At 41.5% G+C, this 12404-nt stretch overlaps 1 protein-coding gene across 2 annotated transcripts in view; it reads left to right on the top strand.

The window, feature by feature from the left end:
- TGFBR2 (transforming growth factor beta receptor 2) overlaps nt 1-12404 on the top strand; it is a 130344-nt gene that overhangs the window by 87604 nt on the left and 30336 nt on the right. For both annotated transcript variants that reach the window (XM_055804626.1, XM_055804625.1), the window contains exons 2-3: nt 8681-8852; nt 10468-10658. In XM_055804626.1, coding sequence (XP_055660601.1) covers nt 8681-8852; nt 10468-10658 — 363 coding nt within the window. The remainder of the gene's footprint in view (nt 1-8680; nt 8853-10467; nt 10659-12404) is intronic.

Consider the following 12404-nt stretch of genomic DNA (forward strand, 5'->3'; position numbering starts at 1 on the left):
TTGTGAGTGTTTGGCCAAGCAAGTATGTTACTATTTTTGATTTCCGTGTGGTTTGGTTGTGCAGTGGTCTGTGGGAGCTGAGGGCAGAGCTCCATCTGCACAGACAGCATGCCGTGTGCCTGCTCGCTCTGGTGTCACGGGGATGAGCTGGCACGACAGCTCTCTCTGTGTAAGGGAGAAGTAGGAACTGTACCCATATGCCCACCTACTCTGACCATCACAGGTACTACAACTGCAATTCTCCATGGGAAGGACAGCAAGGTTTGGCAATATAGTATAGCGGGAAGTTGTTAAGACTTTGGAAGTTAGGCTCTTAGCCCCTACCATAGATCCGAATGTGTTCTGCTGTCCAAAAATTTAGCAGAAGGTGCGGTCACTTGCCCTGTGGCATAGGCTTCAAAACTTCTCTGCCTTCCTCCCACCTCTAGCCTGTCCTGCGGGGATGCTCCTAAAAAAAGACGGCAAGATTTGTCTTTGCATTAAGCAGATATCACAAGACACACCCTCCTGCTAGTGAATAGTAAAGACGTGCCTTTAGGTAAGCAGTGCTGATGCCTTAAGAATATGATTCATTTTTTTATGATCTCATGGATTTTTCAGTTTGTATGTGCACTGAGCACATTCAGTAGTCCTGCAGGTAAACTGAAGAGCCAGGATGTGTCTCTGTGGAATACTTCACAGCTAATAGAAATAGCTTGGCCATAACGTTATTACAAAATGACCTAAAGTAGTGTTCCACCTGCACTGGGTGGACTCCTGAAGTTCCCTGTTGGAAACTGGGAGTTTCATAAAGAGGCCCTTGAAAACAGGGGTGAATAACTCTTTAAAGTGGACATACCTCATTTCTCTTGTAGTAACAGAGAGAAAGGGAAGAAATATAAACTAAGCTTTTGGAGGGAATATGTGCCTCTTTCAGGACAAATGATCACCTTCCCCAATGCCATTATGAAGAATGAAGACCCCTATCACATTTTGAAGTAGGACGGTGGTGGTGGTGTGACTGTTGAGGGGGTGAGAGTGGAGAGAAGCATGTTTCTATAAACAGGCTTTCTTAACTACCTGAAGGGAGAGGTACAATGGGTTCAGAAACTCCGTTCAATATACTTAGATGATTCAATTGCATAGTTTTGTTGTGGTGAGGCTCTGTAACTGAGAATGGGGACACATTTGTGTTTTCCTGAGTCAAAATTGTTCTTAATTGTGTGTAACTGTATAATGCTTGAATGACTGCTGTCTATTGTCAAAGCATGTAAATTGGAAAAATAGTATTTGTACAGAGCTGAAGTGTTTATACTCTTTCAGGACTGTTTCAAGTGAAGTAATGGCAGCTTTCACTGGGCAGGCAAGAATACAAAGGGAGGTGAAGTTGCTGGATATGTTTTTCAATCGACAGGTCAGAATTAGCTATGCAGATGTCAGTTCTGAACCGTGAATTGGTTATTTCAACAAAGCAGGAAAGCTGTTTTTCCTAATCTTGTGAACCAGATGAGCACTGCTGTATACTCACTGTATATCTGAAGTCACAGAAGGAGTTAACCACCAAAGACAGCTTCCAGTAAATTCCAAACTTAATGCATTATGCAGAAAAAACCTAGACCCTGTAGTCATAGTTGAATAAATTGATCTTCATTATATTGCATACGGTTCTCCAGTGCTGTGTGCTGTTTACCGGCTGTGTTAGGGAGGCTGCGGGTTAAAGTCAGGAGAAGATGAAATGTCCCTTTGAGTGCCCTATGGGAACCCATCATTTAGATTTGTTTTCAGCCTTTTTGCCTGGAGACAGTATTCTTTTGTTCCGCCTACCATGGAGTGCTAAACAGTGGCCAGAAAATGCGGAAGAGAGCAGCAAGTTAAAAATCCACAGGTAGAAATCCATCTCAGTGTTTGAACCATCACAGTAATGTTATTTTTATTACCTGTTTTCAGGACGTGTTCACACCTCTATTGTAAGTGCTGCGCTGGAGTCTTCTCACACCGGCACTAGTGTCATCGGGAGTCAGGGCAGCAAGCTCTGTTCTGTGGCGTGTTTGAGGCAGTTCACTGCCATGCCCTGCACTACAGAGAAGAGCCCAGCCCATGATTAAAACCGCCAATGCTAGCTCATTTTGGAAGTAGTGGATAAAAATAGTGTTATTTTAATGCTTTAAACACAAGAATGATTGTTATCTTTAAAATCTCCAGCTTAGTATGCTGTTTTCTCGCTTATATTCTCTGGTTGTGTCCCTCCCCCACAGCTCCTGCCAGATTTGATTCCGTTTCTGTGTCAGTGCCTGCAGCAATCCCTAAAGCAAAGGTTTGCCAGTTCCACTTGCTGTTAAAAGCCAGACACTTCCACTGCAGAGACGAGTTAAACAAAGTTTTCTAACTCCTGCTCCTTTTTCCTTTTCTCCCTCCACGCGTACCTTACCCTGCTCCTTGTCGGCTGGTCAGTGGGAAATTGCGGTTTCCCACATTTCAGCACAGCTCATCAGTGGCCTTCCCGCTGTGAACCAGCTCTTCTGCTTTGGCCTTCCTTCAGCTGCGGGTGGCCAGGCTACTTCTGGCTAGGTGTAGGTTAAGAACGGCTTACTTGCCCTGCCCTCTTCTTTTCTAGCAGACTTCTCAGTCGTGGCTGAAGAGCAGGTCATAGCCCACACAAACCTTCTGAAGGCCTGCGTGCCCCACCAGACCCTTCTTCCCTGCCATCCCATGGTGGCTGCTTTGCGACAGGATGGGTTGCAGGGCTGTGTGTGTGTGTTGTTACATTAACATTTGTACTGTTGCCATCTGATAGGCGTGACTTACATTTTTTTCATATGGTGGGCAAAAGCCATTACATGACGGGGAGAAGCCATGACATGCATGTCCTCCAAGTACTCCATGAAGAAGTGTGTTCCTAAGAGGGAAGTGATATTGGTCTTTATCCTTTGCAGAGCCTGGGTGAGGTTTGATCAGGAAAGCAACACAAAGGTTCCAGCCATTTTGCAGACAAAAGTGCAATCACTACGCTTAGAGGCATGTCTTTACTGACTAAGTACTGACTAAGGCAGCTGTTGTGCTAGGCTGGAAGGCTGAAGATCAAAAGGAAACCTAAGAGGTAAAACACCTTCCAAGGGAAAAGGGGAGGAAGTTGCTAAGGGCGGACCAGGGTGATATCAGTGAACTGTGACTATACATGATACAGATCAAGGCAGAGAGATTCTGCAAAAGAATCTGTAGGAATGTGGTTTTCTGGAGCCCTGCCACAGGCATAGTTAAATATCTGGTGAGCTAAACATTTATGGAACCTATTTTTCTCTGACATACTTTAATTGTACATAAAAGATAGCTCACGTTTGGCTTTACAGAGGCTGTCTCAACGCTCTTGATAATCATTGCTGTTAATCTTAACAGAAATAGTCACATAAGTCCTGTGCCCATGGTAATCCCACTGGGGTAAATCATAGTTGAGATAAAGGACCGCAGCTAAAAGCAGCATCCGAGGCAGCATGAACTATGGGAGTTCATACTCACATAGTGAGTATGGGAGTACGTTTCACAGATTGACTCTCCATTTCAACTCATGATGGCATTAAGCTCAGAATTGGCAGCTGTAACTGACTTTTATAGGGTTACCCCTGAAGGTGTTGTTATGGGAGTTACTAGGTGATCTGCAGTGTTGCCAGCTCCTGTGATTTTATGATGAGTCATATGATAGCTGACATTTTTCTTGAGGATTAAGCTCCTGGATTCCAGTGATTTATTTTCTTTTTATCTTTGCATTCTGTAAGTTAGACAGCAATTCAAACCCTCCTGCTTATGGCCAAAGTTTCAAAACATGACTCAAAGTACTCTAAGAGTCCAGACAGCAATAGCAAATAAAGGAAAACCCAGCAGTTGTTTTTTGATTGGGTTTAGCTTTTTGGGGTTTTCCTTCCTTTATTTCCATGATCTCTCTACCTAGCCTTGTGATGTTGCATGTCATAATTTTTGAATCTTTGGGGTTTATTATGATTCTGTCTTTTCTTCCTTGTATTACTGCAGTGAACATAATCTGTATAATTGAGAATAACCATCAGGATATATCCAGGTCTTAAAAGCAAAGCTGGGATCATGCATTTTCCTTGACTCTTTCCCTCATGCAATTAATTCATCAGTATTAATATCAGTCAAAGAATGTGCTTTTGCATCATCACCTCTCCACTTTCATGATGCTGGCAGTATCCACATCACTATCAAACTTCTGCTGAGGTTATAGATCACATGTATACTGTGGGTGGTTGGCAAAAATAGAAAAAAATGCTGTCTTTCGTACTATTCCTGATGTCTTTCTGTTTGACAAGAAGGTATTACAGCTTGGATGTTCTTCATAGCTGCTACTGTGCTTCATGCCACTGAGATATGATGTTGTGAAGCTGGGCTCTTTGGGAGAACAAGGACAATCTTCTTCAAGGCTTTCTGATAAAGGCATCCTCCTTCTCGCAGATTTCCATGATGTAGCAGAGTAAAGTCTCTCCCATCAGGTAGAATTCTTTTACAGCAGCTGAGTAGTTGACTTCCCATCCCAACATTTCCATCAGCAATTATTATTTTTTTTAAAGGGATGGGATCTATCTTCTCAGCAATGCTATTTTATATGTATACATGTACCAGAGGCGCTGGATGAAAGAAGAGAAATGCAGTAATGGTATTTTACAAGATAGGAGTAAGAGAAATTGGCTGCTGTTTCTGAAATGCATCCTAAGACATAGATAATGTTTTTCAGTGTAGATATTCCCCAAAAGACAGCATGTTGGTTTAGTCTTTATTTAAATGTTGTTAGCTTTTGAGAGTTCTGTAATGATACTAAAAAAATAAGAGGAATGTAAACTGTAGCCTAAGGCCTCAATGAGAGTTACGCATCTACAAACAGCAGACACAAAGCAAACAACTTCAAGAGTCAATAGACTTTGGGTGAGGGCATACTGTTCATAAGGTCCTGAGAAATCATAAAAAATACATGAACCATAGAGTAAAAGTGTTGTCCTGCAAGCCTGGCTCCACCAGAATCGATGGAGTTGTTGTTGTTTCTTATGCAGCTGCTTTGGTTTCTCTCCCGTAATTTCCAACCCACATGCTGGCTTGCATATTCCATGCATTTTAACCACGGTGACTGATCTGTGCTGAACTGGTTGACTGAAAGCTTCATAGCCAAGAAACCGCAGTCTTTTATTTGGAGCCCTCTCCATGGACAAGGAAGCAAGGAAAGCTAGCATTAGGCTTCCTGTAGAAGTCAAAATAAGAAAACTAACATTAGAGAGTAGATGCCAAAACTCAAAGTTTAGGAGACAAGCACACATTTTAGGATGGCTTCCTTCAGACGTGCAAATCTGGTTTCTTCCTTGACTTTCCCGTTATATCCACTTTTTTTTAACTCCATGCAAAATGAAAGGTTGCCTCCATCCACAGTATTCAAGTGACTTTGGTTGTCTGAACAGGAGACAACCTTGAGCAGGTAGCTCATGGAGTGTGAATTGTGCAGCAGGATAGTCAAGCATTTTTAAAGATGGACATTCAAGTGACTGCAAGAGGAGAGATCTTGCTGGTAGTGAACCACTCATTGTTTGTGGGACCCTCAGGGAATGAGTGAATACACTTGTCTAGAAGAACCCTAGCAACTTGTCATTCTCCAGGCAGGATTTTGATGATTAGAGACAGGTCTTAGTTCATGGAGGGAGACCAATCTTTCCTGGATTTTGAAGTCCTCAGATTCTAGTAGCAGGCTATGATCAGAAGAGTCATGTTGAGGTTCACGTCCGACTCCAAGTTTCATCTCAGGCCCTTTGCAGGGATTGATTTCAGCATCAGCCTGACAGAGGAAAGTCAAACTTGGCTTTAGTTTGGATCTGGATGGGTTATCACAGTGGGCAAGGCTGAGCTGTATTAATGAACACCCTAACACCTGCTAGAGCAATGTGACAGTATTAGGGAAAGTAAACTCCAGTCTCACTTTAAATCAGATGCTGAAGCATGGAAGAAAGTTTGTCCGGCTGGGCAGTTTATCCAGTACCTTGAACTGCCAGAGGCATGAATAAAGAAACACTGCACCGTCAGCCTCTTACAAGAATTTAGGGGAGAAAATTGAAATGTAGTCAGATCTGGCAGTCCTAAAACCCCATTAGCTTTTGCCATTAATGTAACCTGTTCAGAAATTAGCTGGCCCTAACTACCCAGCCTTTTACTGGTAATAGAATTAAGGCCTACCTCTCTAACTTAGAAACTTGTTAGTGACCTTGCAGGGGATTGCTGCTTTCCAGATAGCTTTTTTCCATTTCTTTTTTTTTTTTTGCTTTGTTTGGTTTGGTTTGGTTTTTAGATCAAGTTGCTTGGTTTGGAGATCCCTCCTTGGAAGAGGTCCAAGTGTATTTTCATTTGTTTGTTCCAGTGGATGAGTCTTGTCAGAACCTGGCATGGCCAGGGGCAGCACAGGAACAAGCCCTGCCTCTCAACAAACATTATGTGCTTGAATCAATTTACCTAAGGACCTGCCCTTCACGTGCCTTTTGGCTCCAGTGCTGCAGGCACTAGAGAGGACTGAGGTGTGTCTATGACAGAGGCATCCCTTCGCGATACAGCTGCCCAGTGAAGCCACCTGAGCTCAGAGCTGAACGCAGTGTAGATGCAGCTAAAGCCTTTGCAGTCTGAGCAGCAGATGCCTTTCCCCTGTGTTCAGCTGTGAGCCATCTGGCACCCTGCCATAAGTTTCCTGTGTGAACTTGGGTGAACTTCATCTCTCCCTTGATATTTGTCTGCCCTGTCTGTCTAGGCTTTTAGGACCATAGATTGTCTTTTACTGGGTAGAGGGTCAGTCCCTCATTATCAGGTTGTTTTGATCGTTACTGGAACCTAGATAAATCAGTACAACTATTAGTTTCTCTTCAACATGTGGTAAATAAGAGTTGCCATCCGGAAGAGAGGAGCAATTTGCCATTAATGATGATTATATTAAGACATATTTTATAGAATGCTAGATTAAAGACCTTTTGAGTTTCTACCACACCTACTTCAATGAGGCTTTGTTCTTCTGAATGGCTTCTGGGAGTTGTTGCAATACAAATAATTAAGAACAAGAAATATTTACCTGGGGCTTAAAATTCATCCAGTCCGTAACATACTGCCAGCATTCTCCACCCGAGTAAGTGCTCCCAATGAGCTCATCATAACCCTTCCCTCTGTGTAGGAGCTTCATCTATACCATTAAAATCATTGGGAGTTTTGCCACTTAATATAATGGCATTAACATCAGAGACCTTAGGTCAGTACCAGAGCATGCTAGTGATGAGAAGAATGTGTGATTTGGACAAAGAGGGAAGACTTCTCTGTCCCCCACAATGGTTCAGAAATCCATTGAAAATGTTAGCAAGAGGCCTTTTTTATTTCCTTCTGGAAAAAGCATGTATGTTTAATTCCTGTAATAAAATATTCTAATGGTAGTAAATAGTGACGTTCTAGAAGGAAAAAAATTGATTTCTCAGCTAATTGAGGAGAGAGGGGGAAATTACGAATCCCTGGTTGCCTATTATCGGTTGACTAGCAACATTTGGCCACAGAGAGCAATATGAACATAGTTTAAACATGCAGGAGGCTACAAGAGAAGGCTGTGTTATATGAAGCCCAGTATCCCCTGAAAGTGGTTCAACCTACTTTTCCAAATATATTACAAAGTGAGTCAGACTGAAACTGTTATAGTCTGCCTCACTTCAGATGGTTGTATATTCATTTTAGCTTTAGAAAAAAGTTTATGTTGGCATTTTCTGTTCCTTGTAGTCATGCCGGCTTTTCAAAATAGTTTTTGAACTAAAAATATGTTTCCTGAAATTCGTACACTGGGACAAAAAAATATCTCTTCCCTTACTGCTACCATACTGAAGCAGATGGTGAGTACTAAAATTCAGAACCAGTAAGCAAGTAATTCTTCAATGCCTGGGTGCAGAAATTTAGCTGTTGGGTCAAAGTAGACTTCTACAAGACAGGCTGTCGTTGAAAGTTAGTTTGAGTTCAAGTCCCCTTGAGTTAGCCCAGAGGGACTCCAGTAGCAGATCACATGAGCTGCACAGATGCTCTGTTGCATTTCCAGCTTGAGTTTCACCCACAGCCTCTAGCAGACCATCTACCTTAAGTGGAAAGTCAGTTCCAGCTTTGTGTTTTCTTGTGTGAACAGTAATCAGATTAGGGATGACACCTAGGTTATGCCTCAGGTTAGTAAAGAGAAACTTGCAAAATTCATTATGATCCTTGTCATAATGATGTCACCCACCTGACATGCATTTCAAGTATGGCAACCACAGTTACTTTGGCACACAGACCATGATGCAATATATTATACATGGGGGACAGATATGCTACCTATGAATAATGCAAATGGGTGACTGCAGAGTAGTTATTGCAGTGCAGACTGGACTCAGAATAAGCTTGATTCTGCGAATTACAAAGCCACTTTTTCTCCCTCTGAAGTTAACAAAAGTTGAATTCACTTTTCAAATTCCCTTTGATTAACCTGGTCTTGACACTGTGGCACTTGCCCTGTTGTAAAGAAAATTGGTAGCTGTGAAAGATCAAAGATTTTCTAATTTAAGGTGGGAGGGAATGTTTGCTGCTGCTGAAAACTTTATCTTCATAATGAGCAATAACACAATCTGATAATCCACTATTATTGAGTTCCCTTCTCTTTTTTTTCTTTAAGCTGAAATTATGTCACCTGTAGACAGAAATAAGGAAAGTGGATTGCAAATGCCAAACTTATGCAAATTCTGTGATGTTAAAGTAACAACCTGCTCAAACCAACATCAGTGCAAGAGCAACTGCAACATCACTGCTATCTGTGAGAAGAATAGTGAAGTCTGTGTTGCTATATGGTAAGTTATTTCTTCATACAGGTAGGGAGAGGAGCACACCCTTACTCATCATTACTTAGTACTTTCCTGAATTGCTCTGATATTCAGAATGTCCCTGCTACCTCACCAGCCTTGCTCTCTCTCTTCCAACTTGTGTCTGTGCTCAGCATATTGAGAGTTGCTTGAGGTTAACAACAATTCTGATATGAAATGTTCTGGGGATTTTTTTCTTCTAAAGCAGTTCTGTTCCAGCTTATGCTTTTATTGGAAAAGAGGCATGGTTTTGCTCAAACCATTAAGCTGCATCCACCCACAGCACTCAAAGTAGAAACAGATTTGAGATTCAGAGTAGATTGTGGTGGCATTTGCTGAAGAAAGACAATTCTCTCTCAGGTTTCAAAGTGAACTAGATCATGTAGATCTATCACAGGAGGCTTATTTACCATGTATAGGTAGAAATATACTTCCTTTTTCATATAGTGTATGTCTAGGTTCAAAGAAATCAAGAGTAGATGAAAATTACTTATAACACTTTTTTAGGGTTTGTTCCCTCTAAACTTGCAACCCAGTCTAAAAACTGGCATTTCACCCTTCCATATATGGTAAGCCAATCCTACCAAAGAAAACCAGAAACACTCTTGATCAGTTTGTAAGCGGATGAAAGGAACAGAACTGATTATTTGCAACATTGCTGCTGATTTAGGAATGTCATTAGAACCACTTACAGAAAGACATAATTAATTCATTTATTGAGGAATCAGTTGTGTCCATTGACTTGAAGAGATGTTCAGCATAATTGGAAGTAGACACTTGAAATGCAGGATCAGTCCAGGGTGCTGTTCCATATTAGTTCTGTGCTCCTTTAGTAAGCGGTCAGTGCCTATTATTGCCATACAAAATGGCTGTAGTGTAATTTAAGATAGATTCTGAATTTTTCATGCCAATTTATCTAAAAGGCAAATTAGCTGAGAACTGTAAAGTGCTTTTTGCCTCCGAGTCTTATGCCAATGAAATACAATCTGTGGACCAGGTCAAAACACAGGAATGTGGCCCAGAATATCAGCTGCAAATATTTCCCTGACAGCAAGGCAACTCAAGCTTGCACCAGTTCTATGGTTAGTGTTTGTATGGGTTTTATTATTATTCTTTTTCAGTTATGAGGGTAACTTCTTTAGTGCAGAAATTGTGCTGATTGTAGACTTTAAAAGCAAAATGAAAAGGCCAACTCGCTAGAAATTCCTCAGATTTTGAGGAAATAATTCACTTTTAATCATAATTTCCCACAGATTTTTACAGTCTGCACAGTGACCACAAAAACCAAAAGTATGTTCCGAAGTTCACAGCAGTTCATTGAGCATTAGCTTGAATAATTCTGGGTGAGATTTTCGAAGGTACTCATTGGAGCTTAGTGGTAATATGATACAGGAATAGCTGTGCCATTGTACAAATGCCCCAGTGTGAGGAGTCCAGACACAGCCAAATTTATCCCATTCAGGAAAGCTGGAGAAGAACATATAATACTCCTTAAATCCCATGTGAGTTCTCAAAAGAGGCAAATTTCAGGCAGGCACAGTCCTGTCTGCTCCCTTTGTAAAATATTCCTTCTTTGATTTCAATTTTCTCTTTTCATTTTTAGGAGACAGAATGATGAAAACGTGACATTAGAAACAATATGCCATGATCCCCAGAAAACACTGTATGATCATGTATTGGATGACTCTAGCTCAGAGCAGTGTTTGATGAGGGAAAAGAAGGAAGATGGTGGATTGATGTTCATGTGTTCCTGTACAGGTGAAGAATGCAATGATATGCTCATTTTTCCATCAGGTAGGTTTAATAATTTACCCTGCATTCCTAGGCTATACTTTGCAAGTAATGTTAACTGTGTCATACCAATGGACTTCAGAATTGCATTTTGTGGAGGAAAACTTCTAGTGGCAGGAGCTATTTTGGTCTCTTCCGAGTCTTGCAAAACCTCAACCTTTCTTTTCTGTGTTCAGAGAATATTTCTTCCTGCCAGGCTGTCCTCCTTTTGAACTAAGTGTGATACTCAGCTCAAGATATTGCACTTAAAAGTTAATGAAAAGATGAAAGCGAGATGTTTAGAGTTGTTCTGTTGACACACCAAAATGCAACATATGCCAATTATGTAATAAAACATAAACAAGAGGCAAATGTCATATTTAAGGTATTGTCTCTTCTAAAAGGCTGTATTGCCATAGCGTGACATCTGTATATAAATATACTACTGAGTAACTTGATAGGATGTGAATTTAAAGTCAGCTTCTCTGTTGTAACTGACATTCTGCACTTGCTCTGCAGTAGGCGTGAAGTAGCTAGAAGGTTCCTTCACTGGTGGATATGCTAGCTCATGCTTGCTACGGCACAAGGACATGCATGTGAGTTCAGTTAAACCAGTGAAATGTGAGTACAGAACAAATCACAAGTGCATAACCTGTCCCCATTGTACTTCATGAATGCCTATATAGACCACTGCAAATACAGTAAAGGCAGTGCAGGTGTGTGCAGTGCTGGTGGATCTCATGCTGCATACACAGATGTGCATATGTGCATGCACACATCTCACTTTATTTTCTCTACCTGCTGGATCCCACAATGGCTCTTTTGTTGAGGTCAGTCAGGTCTCCTGCAGGCCAGTGCAAGGCCTCCTGTGGAGAACTTTGTGTGCACACACTTCTAAATGAGTATGGCACACAGGACCCATCCTTATCACCTCTAGGTTCCTCAGAAAAGGATATTATCAAATCCTCATTGCCTGAGAATACAAAGGGTTGGGACACTGTTTCCACTCCTGGGAAACATGGTGCATAACTGCACTGAGGCAGACAAGTGAATGGCTTCTAGCTCGTGCTTCCCAGCCCTCCGAGAAGGCTAACTAGTTAAGGTTGCAAAACCACACCAGATTAGCCAAGAGCAAGCTAGAAAGTCTTCGCCTCCCTTGGCCCAGGCTATCAGTATGTGGTGCCACCTCCCCCCCTCCCCAAGCTTTATTTCAAACCAGACAACCTGAGTGTTGGTCCATGGTTGTATGACCAACCCTTACTTGGGTGGGATTTAAAGGAGTTGGAGTAAATACTGGTACTGATGGGAGCACAGGTGGTAGACCCAGGACCTAATTCTAACAGACTGCTTTGATTTTATTGTTCCCAGTGAAAAGATCTTACTCTGTGTCAGCTGTCTAGAGTTTTTATACAAAGTGAACCACACCCTTGTGGATTTTGGCTAATTGGTTATAAATTAGTCATGTTATAGCTGTTTATCCTGGAGCTATGTAGCTGAATACAATTGCTTGACAAATGTGTCTTCTGTGTGTATGTTTATGAAAACTATTCTATAAATTCAGCACCAAGTACTTTCATTCACATTAACTCTGCGGCCTCCTCTCATGCTTCCAGAGCAGCCTAAAAGGAGCTTAGTATAAATTAATCCCCAATATTTTTAACCCTAATTCCATTCACTCTTTGGAGTGGAGCTTTTCCTTGTAGGTCACATGCTATAAGCACTCTAGGTGACTCATGAAAACTGTCCTGCATTCACATGTAGTAAGTAAAT

This window comes from Falco peregrinus, chromosome 5 (assembly GCF_023634155.1).
Source record: "Falco peregrinus isolate bFalPer1 chromosome 5, bFalPer1.pri, whole genome shotgun sequence".
Taxonomy (NCBI): Eukaryota; Metazoa; Chordata; class Aves; order Falconiformes; family Falconidae; genus Falco; species Falco peregrinus.